This window comes from Pipistrellus hanaki (assembly GCF_964339955.1).
Source record: "Pipistrellus hanaki genome assembly, chromosome: 16".
In the NCBI taxonomy this organism is placed as follows: Eukaryota; Metazoa; Chordata; class Mammalia; order Chiroptera; family Vespertilionidae; genus Pipistrellus; species Pipistrellus hanaki.
The window spans coordinates 1,699,823-1,723,444 of record NC_140518.1 but is presented as its reverse complement, the minus strand read 5'-3'; the positions used below and the strand labels follow the sequence as shown (position 1 = coordinate 1,723,444).

The 23,622-nt window shown below is 67.9% G+C and overlaps 3 protein-coding genes across 6 annotated transcripts in view; 2 read left to right on the top strand and 1 right to left on the bottom strand.

The window, feature by feature from the left end:
• SEC14L1 (SEC14 like lipid binding 1) overlaps positions 1-18,440 on the top strand; it is a 259,583-nt gene extending 241,143 nt beyond the window's left edge. Inside the window, exon 18 of the transcript XR_014792968.1 lies at positions 18,428-18,440. The gene's annotated coding sequence lies outside the window, so the exon portion shown is untranslated. The remainder of the gene's footprint in view (positions 1-18,427) is intronic.
• PGS1 (phosphatidylglycerophosphate synthase 1) lies at positions 1,821-23,435 on the top strand. 4 transcript variants are annotated; one of them, XR_014792972.1, is made up of 10 exons: positions 1,821-1,992; positions 7,707-7,896; positions 9,455-9,532; positions 9,867-9,966; positions 10,563-10,752; positions 11,706-11,884; positions 12,610-13,131; positions 17,906-17,981; positions 20,203-20,330; positions 22,954-23,435. XR_014792972.1 is itself a non-coding variant. In XM_084861989.1 (10 exons), exons 1-9 carry the CDS (start codon positions 1,859-1,861, stop codon positions 20,320-20,322), a joined length of 1,656 nt encoding a protein of 551 aa, XP_084718115.1. In that variant the 5' UTR covers positions 1,821-1,858; the 3' UTR covers positions 20,323-20,330; positions 22,954-23,435. The 4 variants fall into 4 exon arrangements, 3 of the variants coding, with proteins under 3 accessions (XP_084718115.1, XP_084718116.1, XP_084718114.1); XM_084861989.1 differs by having other exon boundaries at positions 17,833-17,981; positions 20,209-20,330; XM_084861988.1 differs by having other exon boundaries at positions 1,822-1,992; positions 17,833-17,981.
• DNAH17 (dynein axonemal heavy chain 17) overlaps positions 22,799-23,622 on the bottom strand; it is a gene marked incomplete at both ends in the record, with an annotated part of 57,829 nt that continues 57,005 nt past the window's right edge. The window contains 1 exon segment of the mRNA XM_084862308.1: positions 22,799-23,046. Within this exon segment, the coding sequence (XP_084718434.1) occupies positions 22,799-23,046 (248 nt within the window).

Below are 23,622 nucleotides of genomic sequence, written 5' to 3'. Positions count from 1 at the left end.
CAGGCGGAACCTGGACAGGGACGGCTCACTTTGGTTCCTGGAAGCTGGGAAGTTCCGTGATTCACCACGTCAGGCCGGGAAGAGCTGAATCAAATCCCGTCTGTGTCTGCAAAGCTATCTAACCTGAATGGGAAAAGCAAAGCCAATCAAACACTCCATCTGGCAAGCCGTTTGGAAGTTCTGGAATAGCACCACATAACCAACGCCGGCTTTTTCTTTCCTCCCGTCTGTCTGCACGCTCTCTCTCTCTCTCTCTCTCTCTCTCTCTCTCTCTCTCTCAGTTTTTAACAAAGCTAGGTAAGCGCCATCCTCCTCTTTGGCGAGCTGACTTTCACTCTTAATGTCACAGCACATTCTTCAGAGCAAACCTCCTTCGCGAGCGTTTTTCACACGGATGCGAGGCTCTCCTGCGTGGGGGGCACCGGTGTTTGTGTGACCTCCGCCCGCTGCTGTGACATCGCGAACAAACGCTGAGATGAGCGTGCCTTTTTTATTTTTTTATTTATTGATTCTCTACAGAGAGGAAGGGAGAGGGATAGAGAGCTAGAAACATCGATGATGAGAGAGAAACATCCATCAGCTGCCTCCTGCACACCCCCCACTGGGGATGTGCCCTCAACCAAGGTACATGCCCTTGACCCGAATCGAACCTGGGACCTTTCAGTCTGCAGGCCGACGCTCTATCCACTGAACCACACAGGCTTCGGCGTGTCTGTAGGGAGCATGTCACTGACTCACCCGGAACCATTTGGTGGTAGCGGAATTGGGTTTTTATCCAGTGTGCCCGTGTCCTTTTGGCCTCACAGCCACCCTCCCCGGAATAGAGAGGAAATGAGATGTCCTGCAGCGTGTCCCGTCCGGAGGCCCAGCCACGCGGCCCGCCGGGGGCCACAGGGACCAGACCCCGCCCCTCTCCCTGGGCCTCAGAACCTGCAGCGTTTTCCTGTTTAAAAATCAGCCCAAAAGCGTTTCTGGCCGGAGGGATGCGCTCCCCCCGCGGTCCGGCCACAGCGCCATCCCTCCGGGCGGGCCGGGCAGCGGGCCTGGCCGCTGCACACAGTGGGGCTGCAGCCCGGCCCGAAGGTGCACACAGTGGGGCTGCAGCACGGGCGAAGGTGCACACAGTGGGGCTGCAGCCGGGCCCTAAGGTGCACACAGTGGGGCTGCAGCCCGGCCCGAAGGTGCACACAGTGGGGCTGCAGCACGGGCGAAGGTGCTGGCGGGCTCAGCCCAGCAGGGCTGTCCGTGCTCCAAGGCAGCGGGAACCCGGTTTCCCCGAGTCGCAGCTGAACCGGACCGCGGGGTCCGAAAGGCCGTGTCCCCGCTGACGGACGCCGAGTGGGGGTGCTGGCGCCGCGGCTAGGGGCGTGCGGACCCCCTGCGCCCCCCCCCCCCCCCCCGTCCCCTCCTGCGCCCCCTGTCCCCCCGCCCCCCTGTCCCCCTACCCCCCCTGCCCCGCCCGTCCTCCCCTGTCCCCCTCTGTCTCCCCTGTCCCCCCCTGTCCTCCCTGTCCCCCCCTGAGCCCCCCGTCCCCTCCTGCGCCCCCTATCTCCCCCCTGTCCCGCCGTCCTCCCTGTCCCCCTGTCCCCCCTGTCCCCCCCTGTCCCCCCCTGTCCCCCCTGTCCCCCCCGCCCCCCTGTCCCCCTGTCCCCCCCGCCCCTCTGTCCCCCCTGTCCCCCTGTCCCCCCCTGTCCCCCCTGTCCCCCTCTGTCCCCCCTGTCCCCCTGTGCCGGCCGCGGGGAGCCGGGGCCGCGGGGCGGGGCCTCCTCCCGCCGCCGCCCGTGCGCGCCGCCGCCCGTGTCCGCGCGCCGCTGTCAATAAAGTTTTTTCGCGCCGGAAGCGGAAGCCGCGAGTCTCCATGGCGGCGGCCGCGGCGGGGCCGGTGTTCTGGCGGCGGCTGCTGGGCCTCCTGCCGGGCCGGCCCGGGCTGGCCGCGCTGCTGGGCCGCCTGTCCGACCGCTTCGGCCGGAACCGGGACCGCCGGCGCCGGAGGTGAGAGGGCGGCGGGAGGCGGCGGGTCCGGTCCCCGGCTCCCCGCGTCCCGTCCGCCGCCCGCTGGCTCCCCCGCCCCGCAGGCTCCCTTCCCCGCAGGTTCCCTTCCCGCAGGCTCCCCGCCCGCAGGCTCCCCGCGTCCCGCGCCCGCCGCCTCCCCGCCCCGCAGGCTCCCCGCCCCGCAGGCTCCCTTCCCCGCAGGTTCCCTTCTCGCAGGCTCCCCGCCCCGCAGGCTCCCCGCGTCTCCGCGCCCGCCGCCCGCAGGCTCCCCGCCCCGCAGGCTCCCCGCCCCGCAGGCTCCCTTCCCCGCAGGTTCCCTTCTCGCAGGCTCCCCGCCCCGCAGGCTCCCCGCGTCCCGCGCCCGCCGCCCGCAGGCTCCCCGCCCCGCAGGCTCCCTTCCCGCAGGCTCCCCGCCCCGCAGGCTCCCCGCCCCGGCCCTCGCGGGGCTGTGACAGTGTGGACGGGGCTGTGACAGTGTGGACGGGGCTGTGACAGTGTGGACGGGGCTGTGACAGTGTGGACGGGGCTGTGACAGTGTGGACGGGGCTGTGACAGTGTGGACGCGAGGCCGGGGCGCGGGGGGCCTCGCCCTGAGTCACGGGGGCCGCGGGCCGCGCGTGAATCAGCGCGGCCGGGAGGCCGCGTGCTCCTCCCATCCCGCCGCCCGCTGTGAAGCAATCCTGAGTCAGGGGCCCTCGGCCGGGAGAGGGCCCACTCCAGCCCCTCCACGGCCGGAAAAGTACCGGAGGGGGTTACGTAAACGGTGAAGGAGGCTCTGAAGCCGGTGCTCCGGCCGCGGGCCTCCAAAGTCAACACTCGCCCAGAACACCCGCTGCTGTGGCTGAGATTAAAAAAAGGGCAAAAGAATTCTCTGTGTTGCAATACTTTTTATAATTATTAGATTCGAGCCTTGCACTGCATCCTTAGGGGGGACATGTCTTAGAACTGCACCCTCCGCATCGCCTTAGATGTTTGTCTGTGGTCCGGTCCGTGCGGATTCTGGGTAAGGGGAGGGCTTGCCTCCTATTGGCTGCCGGCGGGAGGTTTTCAGCAGAAAGAGCGTGATTTAGGGGAACCGCCGGCGCTGGGACCCGGGCCTGGCCGGGCTCTGGGAAACCTGCTGCTGCGAAAGGCTTTTCAGATCCGCAGGGCGGCACCGGGGAGTGGGCGTGGCCTCGCCGCCTTCTGTAACCGGTTCCAAGCAGAGACCGCCGCTCCTGGGGACAGCCACGTCCAGGTGACCCACATCCTGGCCTCAAGCTTCCGAGAAATTTGTTCCAAAGTTTCAAGAAATGTTCTCTCCTCCGAGCTGTTTGGGCCATGTTGTCATCTCCCTGTGTGTGTTTAAACTACGAAAGCCACTCCATGCAGCATTGTTTGACTTAGGGGTGATTACTAAAGGATGTTGGGCAATCTTCTCAAATTCTTCTCAAAAACAGCCTTCTCGGTGTGTGCTTTTTTGGGGGATGGGGGGAAGAGAGGGGCGGGGGCTGTGAGTCCGTGGGGAAGGTCTAAATCGGCAAAGCCTTTCTGTAAAGCGTTAGTGTGCAGTGGCCCATGGTTCTTGGTGATGAAACCGAGAGAGAGAGTCGGTGTTTTTCTGGGTCAACAATTACGCCAGAAACGCGGTGAAATCACCAACACAGAGGCACACCTGCCAGAAATTGGTGTTTCGCTCGAGGCTTCTGACGCCTGGCCCTTTTCGGTTCGCACGTTTTTTTTTCTTTTTCTTTTTCCGATTCTCTGTGGCCTTGGTGTGTGGGTTTGCAGGCCACTCACCCGTGACTGCTGGCTTTCATTTTCTTCATTCAGTTGCGCCTCCCCGTTCCTCATTCCCCGAACGGGGTGGTTTCTTGTAACTCGGGTCATTGATTCATTGATAATGGTTCTGTGTAGTCACGGGCTGAGATCATCTCAGACTTGAGCTTGCTGTCGGAGTGCCTGCGGGTCCTGGCGGCCACAGAGGCGGCGGTGAGGGCTCCGTTCCCACCAGTGGTTTCCTTCAGTTAGAGACACAGCCCCGGTGGCCCAGAGCTGTGTTCAGGCCTCTGATAACGAGTGACCCAGAAGGACAGCTGTTCTCTGACTCAGCGCTGGCTTCCTGCACCCAGCCTCGTGTGGAGACCCTGCTTGGCTGGGCTGGGCACCTGAGAAACCAGGATAAGACATGAGATGCTCAGACCCATACGCCACAATAATAGCAAAGTTAAGGTAGGAAAAGTCAGGTCCCTCAGGGCACACCTGGAGTCACAGAAGGCTTCCTGGTGGTGGTGCTCAGAGCCACGTGTTGGGAGAATAGGAGGAGGCTAGGCCAGTGGTCGGCAAACTCGTTAGTCAACAGAGCCAAATATCAACAGCTCAACGATTGACATTTCTTTTGAGAGAGCCAAAACTTTTAAACTTAAACTTCTAAAACGCCACTTCTTCAAAATAGACTCGCTGTGGTATTTTGTGGAGGAGCCACACTCAAGGGGCCAGAGAGCCGCATGTGGCTCGAGGTCTCGGTTTTCCGGCCACGGGGCTCGGTGGAGGATGGGGAAGGGGCTTCGGAAGGATGGTGAGCGAGGGTCACAGCAGCAGGGGATCGCAGTTCTGAGGCCACGGGGTCTCAGACCACCTCCAGGAGCTGCCGGCCGCCATCGGAAAGGGGGGGGGAGCCGGGAGGCCGGCAGTCCTCCGGGCCAAGATCCCGGAAACACAGTTTTCACTTAGAAAAGGCTTTGTGCTGGAGCTCAGCCCTGTGCGCTCTGTTCCAGGAGTGTGGGGGCCGAGGGGCTGATTTCTGGGTGAGAAGGGGAGACGCAGCCATGGCCTCCGCTTTCAGTTAGTTTCTGACGTGTGACGTCAGGTCTGCAAACCCTCGGTTAGCTGGCGGCAGTTTCTGCCTGAGGGACCATCGGGTTCCAGAAATGACTGTGTCTTTGCGCTTTGATGCTGGGACTAGCCCTCCTCACTCACTCAGAGGGCTGAGCGGGGTCCCTCTGTCTATTTATAGCAGGAGGCTGAGTGGGAGGGGCGGTTTCCAATTAAAGCGCGACTTCCCAAGTCCTTCACCTTCGACCTCACACGGAATTGAAGTGAGGTTTGCGACAGATACACAGACAGACAGACAGACAGACTTCTACGTCGGAGCCAAGTTAATGCCGCAGGTCTCGCAGCACGCTGCGGCTGGAGGACGGGGCGGCCAGCGGGTGGAGTGTGCGGGCAGATAATCCCGGGAAACACGCTCGGAGGGACGCCAGCCAGTCCTCCCCAGGCTGTCCCCAGGCGCGGGCTTGGCCCGGTCCGCCCTTGGCCTCATGCTGGGCCAGGTGCGCTGCGGGCTGCAGCCTGGCTCTCTGGCCCGGATGCAGCCCACGTTGTTTCTAGCAGTCGGGGGGGGGGGGGGGGGGGGGCGGCATCGGGCGGTGCGTGGCCAGATGCTGGCTCCCGGTGGGGGCGCAGCGGCCGGCCGGGCGTCACCTGCGGGAACCGGGGTCCGTCACTTCCGGGCAGGCCGGTCTTGCGTTAGCCAGGCTGCCCCGGCCGCCGCAGGAAGTCCCGTCCTGCAGGCAGTGTCTGAGCCTTTCTCAGGAAGTGTTGTGACGGTTGCTCTTTTCTCATTAGTTCACTTTTTTTTTCTTTTTTTTTTTTTACACTTCACTGTGTATGGCTGCGGGGAGGGGGGGAGCTTTTCTTAAAACTGTAGTTTCTGAAAATACGGCAATCCAATCCAGAGAGCTCAGTTTCTTTTAAAAACTTGTCTTTTCTGGTTGATTTGCACGGATGTGGGGGGGACCCAAGCCACAGAGCTTGTCCGATAAGGCTTAGCGTTCCCACAGTTCAGACCCCGCAGCGGGGACGCTTAGCCAGGCCGGTGCGGGGGCTCCTGGCCGCCCGGCCCGCCTGCCCGGGCGCTCTCAGAGGCCGCGCCCTGCCATGGCCGCTGAGGCTGGGCCTCCTCCACAGCGAATCCCTGAGCCCATGGGCTTTGGCTGCTGCTCCGACAGAAACAAACCTGTCGGGCACAGATGCCACCGGCCGCCACGAGGGAGGCCCGCAGACCCTGGCCCAGGCCCTGCGGACGGTCCCTGGCGAGAGCTGCCCTCAGGGACCCGCCGGGGTGCCACCCCCGCTGGCCGCGCTGACACCCAGGGGTCCGGGGCCGGCTGTTGACCCTCCTGGGCTTTCCCGGCGATGGTGGCTTCGGCCAGCTCTGCTCACAGCTCCGTCCGTGCCAGTGTGAAAGCCCTGGCCGGCAGGTGCCGGGCTGTGGACAGCGCAGACTCGGGTGTCCCTCAGCGCACAGACCGGTTTTGATCTTTTTGGTTAATTTGGCACGTTTTCTTGTGTCCTCCCGTAATCTCAGGTGTGTGAGCCGTGAGGCACCAGGCCTGTGAGAGGCGGGGGCCGTGCCAGCTCCTGTGCCCTCCAGGGGCACAGCGGTGCCCACGCGGTGCCTGGCTGGAGGCCCAGGCTGGCATCTCCCGCCCGGTGCCTGTGCCAGGAGGTGTTTCCTCGGCTTCCTTTCTGGGGGCTGAGCTCCTGGTGCTGGAAGGAGGCGTGGGGACCGGACGCAGGGCTGACGTGGTTGACGTGGTCAGATGGACGGTGCGGTAGGGAACTCAGACCAGGCCCTGGGCTTTGCTGGGTGGCTCTCCCTCCCTTGCCTCCGGCCCCCAGGAGGTGGCCGAGCCCCGCAGGAGGTCGGCTGCAGTTTGGGGAACTGAGGCCGCAGTCCCTCGTTAGCTTCTCGGCCTTTCCTGTGCACGCTGCTGCGTTAGCCTGGGAGCTAGAGAGACCCAGCAGGCTGGTGCCCGCCGGTGCGCTGTCCACCCCCCCCTCCCCCCCGGCCCCCACATCCAGTGCCTTCCTCGCTGACTAAAGGTTTCTTGGCTCCCAGTGGCGGGCAGAGGGCTTTCTGGGAAGCACAGCTGTGGGCCACCTGGCGCTGGAGGGCCTGGACCAGCCCTGGACCCGCGCTGGGAGGATCGCAGTGCCATGAGGCAAGCCCATGAGGTCACCTTCCTGGAATCCGTGGTCCCTCAGCCCTCGGGGTGTTTCAGCGTCCTTTCCCCGAGGTCCCAGGCTGAGGAGGGTTTTCCTGCCGCAGTTTTCGGGAATTCCGGCGGCTGTGTGCACGGAGCCCCGCCCACGCCCACAGGTGTTCCAGGCGGGGCAGTGCAGCTGGGGCTCCCGGGCAGGGCAGTGTCCTGCGGCCCCCGCCTGGGGGGCTGGGGCCAGGGGACAGCTCCCTGTGGTCGGCCCAGGGCAGCCCGGAGGCGGGGGGGGGGGCCCCCGAAGACGTGGGCAGCGGGGAGGGCAGTGGTGTCACCCGGCGCCTCTTCGATGCCCTCCCCTGACCTCTTCCTGCTCCGGCCTCTCCCTGCGGAGGGAGAGAGCTGCTTTACCCATCACTCACGTCCGGGAGACCTCCGCTCTCCGGCTCCCTAAGTGCCGCTCGGCTGTCTCCGCCATGCGGCTGGTGCGCGGAGCCGGCCTCCGGCCGCGTGCAGCAGCAGCGGGAGCCCAGCAGAGGCTCCGGAGGCGGGGGCCCCGGGGAGGGGGGTTGTCCACAGCCGTCGGCACTCTCCAGGGGCTCCCCCTGGAGGCTGAAGGAGAGCCTGTGCCGAGTGTGAGTTGGCAAAAAACTAAAGATCCTCCTCTTCCCCCCGCAGTGGCGGAGAGAGACGTTGAGGATGCGTCTGCGAAGCTTGACCCTCTGTGTCTGGCAGGTCACCATGGCTGCTGTTGGCTCCTTTGCTGTCCCCGACGGCCCCCCAGGTCACCGCCCCGCCCTGCTGCCTGTGCCCGGAGAGCGTGCACCGGTTCCAGTGGATCAGGAACCTGGTCCCCGAGTTCGGCGTCTGCAGCTCCCACGTCCGCGTGCTCTCGGCCCCCGCCGAGTTTTTTGAGCTCATGAAGGTGAGTTGCGTTGAAGGCAGAGCGTGTGGATGTGAGGGTCGGAGGTGAGGTTGGGGGCGTCCTGGGGTGGGGGGCACCTCCTGTCTGGAAGCTTTCGATGGCTGCTCGGCTCACTCCTGTGCTCCGCCTGCTGGGCCAGCTGCACAGAGGGTGAGTGACCGTGGTCAGAGCTCCTGTGGCTCAGGTGGGGCAGCCCGGACGGGGCAGCACGGGCGCCTGGGCTCCTCTGTCCTGTGCTGAGGGGCAGCCCCCAGAGGGGAGGCGGGAGGGCATGTGCCCCACACGGTGGCCCTGCCAGCGGCGGCCGGGAAGGGACGGCCCGATTCTCGCGGGGCACTCGGACCTCTGCCTGGAGACAGCGCCCACAAGGCGCCTCATGGGTGGGCGTCCAGTGCGGGTGCAGACCCAGCGCGGGGCACGTGCGGGCTTCCCGCTCCCGCAGAGGCGTGGCAGCAGCCCGGGCGCGGCTCTGGGTGTGGGCCCCGCAGTCCTGGTCCTTTTTGGCGCCGGTGCGTCTGAGCCTGAGGAGCTGCTGACCGTGGCCCTGGGGCCCCCAGGAGTCCGTGGCCTCTCGTTCTCTGGGCTGAGCGGCTCCTTGGAGTGAAGTCATTCAGGGCCAGTGACTCCATTGCCGTGAACTCAGGAGTTCACGCACAGTGAGGCTGGAGCCCAGGTCTCGGCGTTCAGACAGGCCTGCACCCGCTCTCTCCGTTAGCCTGAGCTTACTTCCTGCCGGCTCCTTCCAGAATGAGTTCTGTGCGTGTCTGCCTGTGTGTGTACGTGTGTACGTCTGTCTGTTTGTGCCTGTGTGTCTATGTCTGTGCATGTGGCTGCGTGTGTGCTCCCCCGCTCACGATGTCCGTGGCTGACCGAGTGTCCACGTGGTGACCCCTGGCCGGGAGGCGGCTGCGCTGCGCACCTGCTCGGGGCTGCAGAGCCCAGGAGGAGCTCCTCCTCGGAGCGGCCCGGCAGATGCCGCGCCTCCTGCACCCCGCGGCTCGCCCCCGGCAGGGCACAGCCCGTCCCGCCGCCCCGCCCCGTGCCGGTGGGGCTGTGGTGCAGGGGGCTGTGCCGGGCTGGGAGAGGGCACGCTGTGGACGCTGTGCTGCGCCATCCTGGAATGCTGGATGTTCGTTTGTTTATGTGTCTCGTACCTGTCTGTCTGCATTTCAGCGGGAACACGTGCTCCTCCTCAAACTCCAGCCGCACCTCCCCCAGCTCTGTCCTCTGTGTGTTCCCAGGCTGCGCACGCGCACACACACGTGCAGGTGTGTGCGGGCGGGTACGGGGGAGCGTGGCGTGCACTGTGCTCAGTGATGGCGTCTCAGCCGAGCGTGGGGCCTACCCGGTGTGTGCCCGCCCTCCCAGAGGGGTCTGGGCAGGTGGATCGATCACGCGTTAGCTCCCGGCGGAGTAGTTCTAGGGAGGATCGTGGGTCCGTCCGCGTTGGGGGTCCGGATAGCTCAGTGTGGGGTGTGTCTGCCTCCACGGCCGAAGGACTGTGTTTGCTCAGCGCCATGGAGATGCGGTGTGACCTCCGCGATGTCCTTCCCTCCAGGGGCAGATCAGAGCAGCCAGGAGGCGGGTCGTGATGGCGTCTCTGTACCTGGGGACAGGCCCTTTGGAGCAGGAGCTGGTAAGGCTGAGGGGAGCGTCCAGACCTCTCTCTGCCCGGCGCCGGGTGTTGGCGGAGAGCGGCCCTTCCTTGGTCCGTCTCGTGGCCCCAAGTCCTGGGGCAGGTCGGGAGGACGGGGCGGGCGTGGGGAGGCCAGTCCTGGCCTCGGACCTTGCTGGTCAGTGTCCCCTCGCCCTGCACAGAGTCCCCGCTGCTCCAGAGGCGGCCTCAGATGGGGAGTTCTGTGGTGCCGGCTTCTGAGCGCGGACGGGGTGTGCCCAGGACGGGGTGCGCCCCGTCGGGGGCCTGGCCGGCACGTGGGCCGTTCCTAACAGTCTCCCCCTGTGCCTGGCAGGTGGACTGTCTGGAGAGCACCCTGGAAAAGTCACTCCAAGCGAAGGGTCCTTCCGACCTCAAGGTGTCCATCCTCCTGGACTTCATGCGGGGCTCCCGAGGTGGGTGCGGCCCTCTCTCCCAGCCTCTGTCCCCTCCGCAGGCGGGCGGGGGAGGGCCGCCTGACCGCCCGAGAACAGCGGAGGCAGAGAGCTGTTTGACTCCCATGACCACCTGCTTCAGGCAGGCTCCCCGGGGGCTTGGGGGTGTCACCAGGACCCCCCGCTGGCCCGTGTCCTGTGGCTTCCTTCGCCCTGTGGTGGCCTCTGACAGCCAGGCCCTTCTCGCCGTGGCATCTTGTCTGGTGGAAGAGTCGGCACCTGGTGGCCAGACCAGAGCTCCCAGTGGCTGCCCGAGGGCTCCCAGTGTGCAGCCCTGCCCCACCCAGGCTGGTGCCCTCCGCTGTGGGGCGGGGTGCAGGCCCGGGTGGGCACGGTCGTCACGTAGAGCAGAGACGCCAAGAGGGAGGGCGGGTGGCACTCCAGGGAAGCTGAGGTGGGTGACCGGGAGGCGGCCAGTGGGTGCTGGTGGGGGAGACAGAAGGTCCCCTGCACCGACCACGTCAGCCCCCTGGGCAGCGGCGGCCAGAGCAGCACCCGCTGAGCGGGCAGCACGGGTGGCCGCCGCCCGGTGACCGGCCTCCCGCTCGCCGTGCCAGGCAGGAAGAACTCGCGCACCATGCTGCTGCCGCTGCTGCGGCGGTTCCCGGGGCAGGTCCGCGTCTCGCTCTTCCACACGCCGAACCTGCGCGGCCTGCTGCGCCTCCTCATGCCCGAGCGCTTCAACGAGACCATCGGCCTGCAGCACATCAAGGTGTACCTCTTCGACGACAACGTCATCCTGAGCGGGTGTGTGCCCCGGCCCCCATACTCCCCTCCGGCCTGGGCCTGCCGGCACGGCCAGCCCCTCACCTCTCCGTCTTCCGGGTCCCCGGCCCCCACACTCCCCTCCGGCCTGGGCCTGCCGGCACGGCCAGCCCCTCACCTCTCCGTCTTCCGGGTCCCCGGCCCCCACATTCCCCTCCGGCCCGGGCCTGCCGGCACGGCCAGCCCCTCGCCTCGCCGTCTTCCGGGTCCCTGGACGCCCACAGCGTTACCCGTAGCGGGCGCCCGATCGCTGAGGGGATGGAGGTGGTGGCACGCACAGAGGGGTGCTGTTCAGCGGGAAGGGTGCAGCTGGCGTTTGTGAGAACGTGGGTGGGCCCAGAGGGTAGTAACGAGGTGAAGCAGGTCAGACAGAGACGTGAGCTCACCAACATGTGGAATCTGAAACACACCACCCTGAAAACAAAACAGAGGACCACAGACTGAACAAGCTGGTGGCTGCCAAAGCGAGGGCGTGGGAGGCTGGCATAAGAGAAAAACAAACCAGTCAATAAGATTCTGTCACATTCCTCATTCTGAAAAGAAAAGGCAGCCATGTTTGTTGAGCACCTACTGCGTGCAGCCGCTACGCTAGGCCCGTGTGTGTCTCCTTTAAATTCTCACCGGACCTGGGCTGTGGCTTCCTCACTTGACACACGAGAAACCAGAGATCGGAGAGGACGGGTGACGTCAGCAGAGCCAGGAGGGGACCAGGGACCTTCTGAGTGTAAAACACGGGCGCCGTCACTCACCGGAACCCCGCCCGGCGGTGGGCGCCGGCCGCGCTGAGGGGGGCTGTGTCCTGGGAGGGTCACTCAGGAGCCAGCTGCTCCCTGTGCTCCTGCCCTGTGTTCTGCTCCGGGCTGTCAGCCGCCCGAGACCCGGCCCCGGGACCCGCTGCTGCCCCGGCCTGGTCCTCACCGCTTCTCCTCCCGCAGTGCCAACCTGAGCGACTCCTACTTCACCAACCGCCAGGACCGCTACGTGTTCCTGCAGGACTGCCCCGACCTCGCCGACTTCTTCACCGAGCTGGTGGACGCCGTGGGCGACGTGTCCCTGCAGTTGCAGGGCGACGACACCGTGCAGGTGGTGGAGGGCATGGTGCACCCATACCGAGGTGGGCGCGGGCGCGGGCCGCCCCGAGCCGGGCGGGGCGGGGCGGGGCGGGGGCCCGGAGAGCAGCCTCTGGCTGTGGGGCCTGGGAGCCCGGGCGGCAGGCCTGGTTCTGCTTTTGTCACTGGGGCCAGTCAGAGTGACCCACTAGCCATCAGCCGTGCCCTGTGGGCGAGGGAGCAGCCGGCAGGGGTGTGGGGACGGCGGGGCCGGAGTCCGCCCTCCTCGGCCCTCCCGGGCACGGAGGCTCTGCGCTCGGCCCCACGGCAGCTGGCTCTCGGGGTGTTTGCGCTCCTGGGGGCCTCTAAGTCTGCGCGGGGCAGGGTTAAGCCCAGACCCGCCGGCCTGGAGAGGTGCTCCTTGGTCCCCCAGGACTGGAGCTCTGGGCGGGCGCCCAGTGGAGGCGGCCGTCCTGCCCCGTGATGGGCTCTGCGCCCCGGCCTGCCGCCGCCGGACGCTCCGCGGTGACCCTGAGCTGCTCAGTTTGTCCATAAAGCGCACGGGGTCCCGTGCCCTCGCTGTGGACGTGGCACCTGCACGCTCTCCCATTTGCCCGCTGGTCCCAGAACCGGACTGTTCACTCCGGCCCACGGAGAGCATGGCCGGCCCTGCCCAACCGGACAGGCCGCATGAGCCGGGCACGAGCGTGCGGGAACAGGTCCCGCAGGCAGGGCGGCGAGTGAGGTGCCGGAGAGGGCTGACCCTCTAACCCCTCCCGTGTCCCTCCAGGTGACCGGGCTGCGTACTGCAAGGCGGCCAACGCTCGGGTCATGGGGGTCATCAACTCGGCCCGGACCCGCCAGCAGATGCTGCACGCCCAGACCTTCCACGGCGACGGCCTCGGGCCCCAGGAGCACGCCGCGGCCGCCGGGGACCGCAGGCCGGCGCCGGACACGTGGATCTACCCGCTGGTCCAGATGAAGCCCTTTGAGATCCAGATCGACGAGGCGGTCACCGCGACCCTGCTGACCGAGGCCGAGTGCGGGGCCAGGGTCTACCTCACCACCGGCTACTTCAACCTGACCCAGGCCTACATGGACCTGGTCCTGGGCACGCGGGCCGAGTACCAGATCCTGCTGGCCTCGCCGGAGGTGAACGGTTTCTTCGGGGCCAAGGGGGTGGCGGGCGCCATCCCGGCCGCCTACGTGCACATCGAGCGGCAGTTCTACCGGGAGGTGTGCAGCCTGGGGCAGCAGGAGCGGGTGCGGCTGCAGGAGTACTGGCGGAGGGACTGGACCTTCCACGCCAAAGGTACGGCCAGCCCGGTGCCTCGCTGCCCTCTGCTCGCACGTCCCGCACGCAGACCTGCGCACCGGCCCGTGAGCGCCAGGCATGGGCGTTGTGCGGCCCCCGGGCACTGTGACCTCTGACCCCCGACCCCGGCGCTCCCAAGCGCTGCGTCCCCCTCGCGACTCAGGTCCTGAGCAGCCGTTTTCGGTCTTCCCCTCACCATCGCACTCTGGGAAAACAGGCCGTGCCTCACGGCGCCCACATGGATGGTCTGCGTGACCGTGGGTCCGTCTGAGCTTCTGTGAGTCAGGACCCAGGGGCACCCTCCCCTGGAGCGCCGTGTGCCCAGTCCCGGACGGAGCTGTGCGGAGCGGCGGCGGCCGCCCAGGGGCTGGTCCTGCCTCCGGAGGGACGGAGGGAGTGGAGGAGGGACGGAGGGAGTGGAGGAGGGACGGAGGGAGTGGAGGAGGGACAGAGGGAGTGGAGGAGGGACGGAGGGAGTGGAGCGCCAGGCCTCCCTCCTGCGCGGGCTCAGAGGCCGTCTGGAGTCTGGGCTGCTCTGGAGGCTTCGGGAGAGCCTCGGCCTCTGCTGTCTGGAGGGGGCGGTCCTCTGGGCGCCCGGGTTGCACTCTTCCTCCGAAACCGTGGCCTCCATCGGGCTGCACTGCGGGGAGCCAGCCCCCCACCCCCGCCTGGACCCGCCCTCTGGGGACTGAACCTGACTCCCAGGAGACTGCTGCCTCCAGGGCGGTGTCCACTCCCCACGGGGCTGCTCGCAGGTGGCATTGCCTGGTGGGCAGGAGTGGCCCATTGTTCCCATCCCAGCACGGGTCCCCGGCTGAGCCAGCTGGGGTCAGGGTCTCGAGAGGCAGGCCAGCTGTGAGGGTGCTGGCCGCCCCTCACCGTGGCTCTGTTTCTTCCGGGAGTAGCGTGCCCAGAGGAGGGCATCGCGACAGAGCTGGGCAGCGACGGGGTGTGTGTGCCTGGGCGCTGCTCCGAGCTGGTCGGGACAGGCTGGCTTCTGGTCCGCCCCGTGGCCCGTCAGGAAGGGGCTCCCTCCGCCCGGGCCCCGGGTGGGCCAGGCCGTGTCCCGAGGCCGTGGCCACTTCCCGGAACCCGCGCGGGGCAGTGCCTCCCGTTGCCGCTGACGGTAACGCCGGCCGGCTTTTCCAGTGGCTCGCCTCTTCCCGGACGCAGGCCCTGCCGCTCCGCGCCCCGCCCGCAGGCTGGGCTGCTATCTGGAGCCTGGATTGCGGGGAAGGCCAGGAATCCCAGGGCGTGCACCTGTGTGTGTGTGTGGGGGGGGGTCACCAGCCGGGAGCCAGAGGTCAGAGGTCACAGTGCTTAGCCGGAGGCCTGGGCCCTTCCTGATTTGCGGCTCTGATCGGTAGTGGGGGTCTTAAGCCAGCCCCCTCCTCTGGCTCCCCTTGATGGTCACTTCCCCCAAAGCGGCCCGTGTCGGAGGAGCCGGGAGCCAGGGGTGGTGTGGGGGTAGAGGGGTGGGCGGTGGCCCACTGAGTGACTGGACCCTCTGCCAGGCCCATGCTGGGCGCAGGGGGCGTGTCTGTGCTTGGACCCTGGCCATTCCTGCCCACGGCTCGACCACCAGTCCCTCCCCCCGGCTCCTCGGCAGCCCAGGCCCTCTCGCTCTGCTCCCAGGAGCCCCTGGTGGGAGTGAGCGGACCCGCTGTCACTCCCCGGGCATCGGGGCTGTGCTGAGCCTGGCGGCCCCTGAGCCGGTTTCGCAGGGGAGCTCCGCTTGGCGCCTGCCCGCGGGAAGCTGGCTGGCTGGTGGGGACAGGGACCTGTCGGGGGAGGTGACCACAGCGGCAGCAGTGCCAGCAGCAGCCCCGGTGACCTGCTGTCCGGTGCCCACGGCTTTGCCCTGTGCACATGTCAGGTGCGGGCCATACAGCGTGCAGCCTTCTCCGGGAACACGCGTGCAGGGCCTGTGTCCTCGAAGCTCATTCGTTTTCTCTGCTGCATGCGCTCCCTTGTCTGGATGGGCCAGCTTATCGGCGCACCTACTGGGCGCATCTCGGCTCCTTCCAGGGGCCCCCCATGAACTGGCCCCGGTGGAGTGGGACCCCCTCCTAACGCGGCGAGGGGGCGTCCACGTGCCGGCACCTGACCTGTGGGCAGCGGCGTCGGGGCCCGTGTGTGAGGTGGGGCCTGTGCTCCGTGGCGGGCGGTCCGAGGGGAGCAGGAGGCCGCCCAGCCCGCAGAGGCCCCACCGCGCGGGGCCGCGGGCTCAGCTCGGGGCCTGTGCTTCAGGGAAAGGGTGGGAAGGGGTTTGAGACGTTGGCTTTGACGCAGTGTGTGGCGGGCGGGGCGGGGCGGGCCTCGCGGGAGGTTTCGGGCTCCGGCTGCAGAAACTGAACGGCGCTGAGAGTCGCCACTGTTTGTACTGCTTCCCGATAGGCCGTTGGCACAGGGCCCGACCGCGAACTCGCAGTGGGAGCTGGCAGCTCCACCCTGTGCCTGGCACACCTGGGCACGCCCCCCCGGGAGCCGGCAGGTGTGCTCCGGCAGGGCCAGGGCTGGCACTCCCCGGCCCGCGTGGCCGCTGCTGCTGCTCTGCGGCCAGGATGGCGGGAGCCGTGCTTGTCACGGGTCTGAGACCCGGGGTGCCCTGCGGAGGTGGGGGGCTGAGGAGGGGTGTCAGGATCGTCCTCGGCGTGGTCCTCACGGGAGGGTCGGGGGAGCCGCACCGTCAGCTGTCTGCCCAGGGCAGCTGTGCCCGGCAGGCGGCATCCGGGACACGGACATGGCGACGGACTCCGCCTCCGAGGCGTATTGCTTACTGAGGGCAGCGATGGCGGTGGTCTGCTCAGATAGAACGACAGGCCGAGGGGAGGGGTCGGGAGAGGGAGCAGGGCAGGGGCTCTGTCCAGGCTGACGGCGCTGGGGGTGACACGAGGGAATGGGAATGGCGGCGCCGAGGAGCTGGGGGGCTGTGCGGGGAAGGGGCTGCCGGCGAGGACACAGCGGGAGCAGGTGCCCCCTTTAGGGCTCCGCGTGCAGACCCCGGGCCCGGACTCCAGTCCAGTCGTCCTGGCCCCGCTGCGCGCCCGCACAGCTGCAGAGCCCTCCCTAACGGGGGTTCCTGGAACTGGGGCCCCGGGCGAAGGTCAGGCCGAGCCCGGAGCCCGGAGCCGGGCCTGATAACGGGTTCCTGCCGCTGGGAGGTGTTTCCTGGCAGTGAGGCTCCGTAGGCATCGGCGCTCCCGATGCTCAGCGGGCCACGGCCATCCTCTGCGCCCTCTGCCAGCCGGGCACCCTGCGCCCTCTCCCAGGGGTAGGGCGCCGCAGAGCCGGCTCCAGGCTCAGGGCGTTCACCAGGAGGCCGCCCGGCGCACCGTCCGTCTTGATCGGCTTTTGCAGGCGAAAGTCTGCAGTGAAACTGGACCCTGGGGTTCGGACGGGTGGCCAGTGGGGCAGCAGCTGGGTGGGTGCCTGTGCTCCTGCGTGAGCCAGGCCAGAGGGCGAGGAGGGAGGAGTGGTGTGCCATCTTTCCCGGTGCTAGAGGCACTGGAAGCGTGGCCTTGGCGTGTAGGGTGCATGCACATACATACACACTCGCGCACGTGCACGCACGCAGTGCAAGGGTAGCCGTGATAATAGAACTCTGTCTGGGTGGCAGTTAGGAAAACCGGGTCTGAAAAGCTTGTTTGGGGGCCGGTGATGAGAACAGGGTGCAGAGCAGAGGTGCAAGTGGGCGCCCGTCGGATGGGCTGCCTGCTGGGAGGGCCGAGCCCTGGCTGCCTTGCCTGGAAGCCGCCCTTTCCTGCAGATTTTACAAACAAAAGGGCCCTGGGACCAGGCCCTGCAGCTGCCCCCCCCTGCCCCGCCCCCAACACACCCCCTGTGGTGCAGGAGCCCTGGGGAGGCGGGTGGGGAGCCGTAACCGCGTCCCCGTGCGGGGGTGGGGTGGGGGGGCAGCCTCCACTCCGGCGCCCGCGCCCGCGCCCTTTCCAGTGCCGCTGAGCGGCCGGGCGCGAGCGGGCGGGCAGTGCTGCGCACACCGCTGGCTGGAGGGGCTGCTCTTGGCATCGGAAGGTCAGGGCAGTGATCGGCACGGGGCTCAGAGCCTGCTGGCCGTGCGGGGACAAGCTGGCATTTCCGTGGGCCCCTGGCCACCAGGAGCTGGGCTGGGGCCAGCCTGGCACTGGGGTCTCCTGACAAGGCTGGGCAGTGCCCGGTGGGCGGCCGTGGATGGAACGACACCCTGGCAAGCAGGTGGCTTTGACGTGGCCCTGCGTGTGCGTGTGCGTGTGCGTGGGGAGGGTCAGGCCCTTTACAGGAAGCTGCGTCGGCATCTCTTACTCAAGATGTTCTTGGAAGTGCTCTTGCCCCGAGTGAGAGTTAGGAAACGCTGCTATTTTAGGAGCGCGGTGTGTGCTGCTTGCTGCTCGCTCGTGACAGTCACGCACCCGGGCCTTCGGAAAGGTCATGCTGGCAGGAGGGGCCGAGGGGGCGGGGGAGGAGGCCGCTGGAGGAGGGAGCCCTGCACCGCCAGGGTCCCTCTGAGAACCACCTGCCGTCGGGCTTGGCGAGAGGAGCCAGGGTGCCACCTGGGGGCCGGGCGGGAGCAGGCCAGCTGAGCCCGTCTCCCGGGGCCGGGGGGGGGGGGGGGGGGGGCGTTGGGGGGGGTGCTTCTCTCTCAGGGAGCAGGGAGGCGGGACCCGCCGAGCTCACTCTGCACCTTTCCTCTTCCCGCAGGCCTCTGGCTGTACCTGGCTGGCAGCGGCCTGCCCTGCCTCACCTTGATTGGCTCTCCTAATTTTGGGTACAGGTCGGTGCACCGGGACCTGGAGGCCCAGATCGCCATCGTGACCGAGAGCCAGGCCCTGCAGCAGCAGCTCCACCAGGTGGGTCTGCAGCGGAGTCGCCGGGGAGGGCCGAGAGCACTGAGCACTGAGGAAGCACCGGAGCCCTCGCCGGGCAGCTCTCCTCCTCGCTGCTTCCTGGAGGGAGAGACTGTCTCCCCGGGGTGCTCCCCACCCTCCTGCAGGAACGCGGGCCCGCTGCACGGGTGCGAGGAGGGGAGCCAGGTTGGCTCGGGTCCTGGCCCGTTTGGGAGGAGCTTCAGGCAGCACCCATCATTTCAGGACAGACCCTCCCAGGGAGCAGGGCGGGAGAGGCAAGAGGAGGGGCCCTGGCGGAGGGCCGGAGAGGGGAGCTGTCTGCAGAGATGGGGTGCCGGTGCAGGGGGCTCCCGGGGCCGACAGCCCCGCTCACACCTCTCTGTGCCCTGGGTCAGTCAGTTTGCACCGGATTCTGTTCCTTTTCTTTCAGGCGGTTCCCTGGGTGGCAGGCTTGGTTGGGGATTGGGGGCCCGGAGGTGGGCACGCAGGACCGGGAGCTGCGCCCGGCGGGAAGGGGCGGCGCTGGCGCAGGGCCCGCCCTCCCGGTGCGGCAGTTGGTTCTGTGTCGGAGGGAGCAGAGCTCCTGGGAGAGCTGGTGCCGCCTCGGTGCCGCCGTCACAGGAGCAGGGAGCCGGCCGCGCAGGGGCCTTCCAGCGTCGCCGAGTGAGGGGACGCACCATGCCGCCCGCGCCCGCCTCCCGGGAGCTCTTATCCTGTGTCTGGGAATCGCTGTTGCGAAACCGCTGGAGCCTTTGTTGGGAGGAAATGACCGCGTCCCGGGATCTGCCCTGGATCTGGGGCCGGTGCCGGGAAGCTCCGTGGAGGCGAGAGGAAGTGGCGGTGTTGGTGGTGCGGGTGGTCCCAGAATCTGCTCAGCTCAGCAGGTTCGGCGGGGGCGGCCGGTGCGCTTTCAGGGACCGGCCTGGCTTCTGCCTCCCCCTGCGGAGCCGCCTCCACAGGCGCCTGGACCCCGAGGGTCAGCCCGGACAGGGGTCCTTCCTGGGAGCGTGGCCCCGGGCCAGGGCGAGGCCTCCGTGGCCCGAGCTGGGGGGGAGCGCGACCCCAGGCTCGGCCCCACTTCCTGCGGAAGGCGGAGCCACATCCTCCTCCTGGAGAAACGCTGGGGCTGTGGCCGGGAGCTGCCGTCCCAGGGGACATACTTGGGCTGTTGGTCTCTTCCCACGCCTGACTCCCCAGGGCCGGGCAGGGCCGGGGCCCTGGGGGTGGCAGCCCACGCCGCGGAGAGGCCTCTGTCCTCCAGGCACATGACATGCAGAAGCGTGTTTTTAGAGAATTCCGCCTGTGTCCTGGGACTGTGGCCGCCCTCAGGGAGGCCTGTGGACACCCCAGGCCAGGATTGCCCAGCCGCACGGTCTCCGCACAACCAGAAAGTCCCTGGCGCCCGGAGCGCTCCGGGGAGGAAGGAGGGCCGGGGCCGCGCGGGCCCGGGAGGGAGACGCTGTGGGACGAAGCCCTCCCTCACCCATCGCGCAGAGCTCAGGTGCTTCCCGTTTTGCTGGGGGAACAGCTTTACCACCGAGACCAGAACGCCTCCCCAGGCAGCGCGGGCAGAGCCGCCTGCCTCTCTCCTCCATCCCGGTGCCGGTGGCCGGTGGCCCGAGCGGCCTGAGCCCTGCTAAGGGAATTGAGTTCTCGGCTGCAGTCCCTGAAGCGGAGCCGAGCGGCCATAGGACCAGCCTCCCAGACGGACGCTGCTTGTCTGGCAGGTCCCTCAGTCAGCGCTGGGGCCTCGCCGCCGCCGCCAGGCCTCGGGGCTCGGAGCTGGGAGCTGGGCCAGAAAGGCCGTCCGGGTGGGGGGCGTGTGGATCCAGGCGCAGGGGTCACCCCGGCCCTGGAGCAGGAAGCGGGGCTGGGTCTGCAGTGCTCCCCGCACAGCGGCCTCGCCCTTGCAGGTCAGGAGCTCCCAGGGACGCCCTGTGCTCCGCCCAGAGAGCCCTCCCCGGTGCTTCCCGGAGCTGCGGGTCCGCGGGGGCAGGCGCCTTCCCGCGTGGCCGCTGCGTCCCCGTGTGCCTGGGGGGCTGCACCGGGTTTAATGACGCTGAGAGGAGAGAGATGGTCTCCCTTAAAACAGCCACTCGGAGGCGAGGGCGGACTGAGCTGCCTCTCCAGCCAGCCCTTTGCCCGCCCGCCCGCCGCGCTCCTGCGGGCCTCGGTGAGAAACGGGGCTGGCGGGCGGCGGGCCTGACCCTGTGCTCTTCCCCAGGAGCAGGCGCAGCTCTACGTGCGGTCGGGCGCCGTGTCCCCCGCCACCTTCCAGCAGCCCGGGCGGCAGGTGAAGCTGTGGGTGAAGATGGTGACCCCGCTGATCAAGAACTTCTTCTGAGGACACAGGTGACGCCTCCGGCCGCCCCCCGCCTCGGGGGCCCGGGTCTGCTCGCCGGTCACGGTGTGTCGGGGTGTGACGGTCACAGGCGTGCGGGGCCCGGTGTGGAATGAGCCCGTCCCCGCTGCCAGGTGCCCCTCCGCCGAGTCCCGGGGCCGGCGTGTGGTCAGTGTCTCCGGGGCGAGGGCCTGTGTCCCCTCCTCAGAGCCATGCACGTGGCCAGAGGCAGGAGGAGCGGGAGAGGGTGCCCTCTGCTCGCGGAGGTTCCGCTCGCCGCCCTGGCAGCCGTGGCTCTCCAGGCAAGACTGCCAGCAAGATGGCGAGAGCCAGACCCGGGCGGTGCCCGTCTCCCTGGCACTCCTGTGCCTGCGGAGGGCGCTCTCCGGGTGGCAGCTGGTGACGGGCCTGCGGTGGTGGGAATTGTCCAGGCTCCCGGGGGCCGGGTGGGGTGTGGCTGCCACTAGAGGGAGGGACCTCACCCCAGCCGGCCCCCTGTCCTGCCACACGGGTTGGGGGCGGGAAGGTTTGGGCCTTTGGCTCGGGGGTAGGAGGGAGGGGGGTCAGAGAGGAGGGAGGGCTGTGGCCAGCGTTTTTAGCATGGAGCTCTGTGTTTACCGCGTGGGTTCCCCTGGGTCCCCTAGATTAGAGACCCCACCCCCACCCCCACCCCCGGGCCAGTGAGGGGCCCGATGAAACATCAGCAGGCACCTGTGCCATCAGATGCCGGGAGTGTGTGCCGTCCGGCTGCCCTGTCAGCGTCTTTATTTCAGTGAGTCTTGTGCTGCCTCAGACTGAGGTCCAGACGAGGCCCACGCCCTGTGCCTGGGGACTGGCCTCAGTCTCTAACCTGCCGGTTCCTTAGTTTTTACCTTGAAACATTTCACTGGGCTCACCGCGCCCCCTGCTCCGCGCCCTGGGCACTGTAAACGGCCTGACTCTCCCCGTCTCCGGCTCAGACCGCACACCTGCCGCTGAGCCCGCACCCCCAGGGCTGGGCGGCACCGAGCCGGCCTCCGGGGCGGGACGAGGTCAGGCTCTGTCTGCACATGGCCTGGCCGGCCTCACGGCTCCCTCCAGGGACTGGCGGCTCTGGTGGCTCTGCCGCCCCCTCCGCAGCCCGGCGGCTCCAGCGCGGGCGGCAGGTGGCAGACCAAGGGCATTGCAACCCCAGCGCCGGCCGCCCGAGGGCTGGAGGCGGGAGGTGGCTGCTGCCCGGGGCTGCAGCGCCTCAGCCAGCTGTTCCCTCGTCATTAAATGGGCCTGGGGGACGGTCAGACCGGGGAAGCCAAAGGAATGTGCCGGCCCGGGTTCTGTTTGGAGAGAGGCTTTCGGTAAACAGCGCTCTGTGGGACCAGAGCATCACGGGCTGCCTGCTGGCCACCCCCGCTGTCCTCCCTGCGGCCTGTCCTCCCCGCGGCCTGTCCTCCCCACGCCTCTCGTCTCTGCTAATTACTTCAGGACAGCCGGGCTGCTCCCCGACCTCGGCTCCCCGTTTCCCGCTCAGCCAGGTTCACCGTCCCGCTCTCCTGTCGCCGATGGCCCGGGAAGGTCCCGGGAAGTTCGGGGAGGACGCGGGCAGCCCCGGTGTGTAGTGGGAACAGTCGCTATTCCAGGCCCCGAAGGCACTTGGAAAGCCTCCCCGCGGTGTGGTTGTCGGAGGTTCACGCTGCATCCCTCTCTCTCCTGTCCTCAGGCCCGGACAGAAGGGCCACAGCGACCCCTGCCGGCCAGCAGAGGTGGTTGCTGGGCACCTGGCTCCTTGGCCCAGACCCCTGGCTGCAGCCCACCCTCTGAGCTGAGGGGTGATTTTTCTCTCCCCCTCTCCCTGGCCCCGCCGGGCCTCGGCTTTGAGTTAGGCCGTGGGGCAGGGCCAGGCGTGCAGGACCGGGCAGATGAGGAAGACAGGCGCTGCCGGTGTGGGCTGTGTGGGAGCCGTGAGCTCCCAGGACACGGCTGAGCCGGCCCCAAGTCCATGCTCGGCCCGGCAGATGTGGGCTGTGGGTGGGAACGTGCTTCAGCTGCCTGGAGGTGGCACCTCGTGTGGAGGGCGTCCCTGACCGCGGAGGGCTCTCCCCGGAGAAGCGGGCAGATGCCTAGGGGGCTGTGGAGGTGGCAGCTCCTGTCTGTGGGGCACCGTGACCCCTTGCTGGGTCCTGACCGCCCTCCAAGCTGCGCTGGGAAGAACATACTGGCCCTCGGGGATGTCAGCTGGGATTTGGGTCCTGGGACACGTGCCCGGCTGCTTGGCTCCAGCCCTGTCCACCCTGTGCTGTGTGCCAAGCCTGTGTGTGGTCACCAGTGTGGACAGGCAGGCTCTGCTCAGTAACTCAGTGGTTTTAATGCACCCGCACCCCCCACCCCCACCCCCGCCGTCCGGCTGGACAGGTGCGCACACGCTCACGGGCCCTGAGCGTGTGGACAGACAGCGGCTTCAGTTCCTGTGAGTCCATCTGTCCCAGGGCCTGGCCGGGGAGGGCTAGACCTGCAGGAGCAGGGCCACGGCCGCCAGCACCCACTTGGACGCCTTCTCTTTGGTCTTCAGGTTGAAGGTCCAGACGTAGGTGGGGCCGCGCATGCGTGTTTTGTACACGGGACACTCATACATGTTCTTGGTCTCCATGCGGTCCACAGGGATGGCCTTGATGAAGATGACCGGCATGGTCGGTGTCAGCTCCTTCAGCCGCGCCTCGGCGATGACCCCGGTCTGCGTGTCCCAGCGAGCGCCTGCGGGCAGTGCTGCCGTGAGCCGGGGGGCCGGAGGGAGAGCCGGCGGCGGCTCCGCCCAGCGCACGGGCCTGGGCCAGGGCAGGGGCTCCGGAACCGCCGAAGATGGAGTTGTGAGCGGGACACGTCGGGGCTTGGGAGACTGCCTGCACCCCACGGCGCACGGGCCCAGCTCGCAGGCGCTCCACCCGTTCATATCAGGATGTCTCAGAGCTGCCTCCGCAGGCGGCCATTGCTCTACCCACCCGCCCCGTGCCCCCACCCCCACGTCCCCGCCCCACATCCGCCTGGAACTGCTGCCTCCACCCGGGCTGCTGGTGTCTGCTCCTGCTGAGTGCTGCTCTCTTCCCCACCTGTGACCCCAGAATAAACGTGGAGATGGCTGCCGAGCTGGTCTGTGGTGCTGTGGGAACGGCCCGGCCCCGGGAGGGGGTGTCACCGCAGAGTGGCTGGGCCTGGGGTGGCGTAGGCCTCCTTCTACTGGGCATTCCTCGCTGCTTGGGCAGCCAGCGCCGGCTCCCAGGAGGTGGACAGCCAGGACCCCGTCCCTTGAAACCTGTGCCCGCGCAGCAGTTG

Coding starts and splice junctions, on each gene's coding strand:
- PGS1 (XM_084861988.1), top strand. CDS start 1,859: ATGGCGGCGGCCGCGGCGGGGCCGGTGTTCTGGCGGCGGCTGCTGGGC. Junction 9,533..9,866: donor GCCCTTTGGAGCAGGAGCTG/GTAAGGCTGAGG, acceptor TGTGCCTGGCAG/GTGGACTGTCTGGAGAGCAC. Junction 11,885..12,609: donor CATGGTGCACCCATACCGAG/GTGGGCGCGGGC, acceptor GTGTCCCTCCAG/GTGACCGGGCTGCGTACTGC.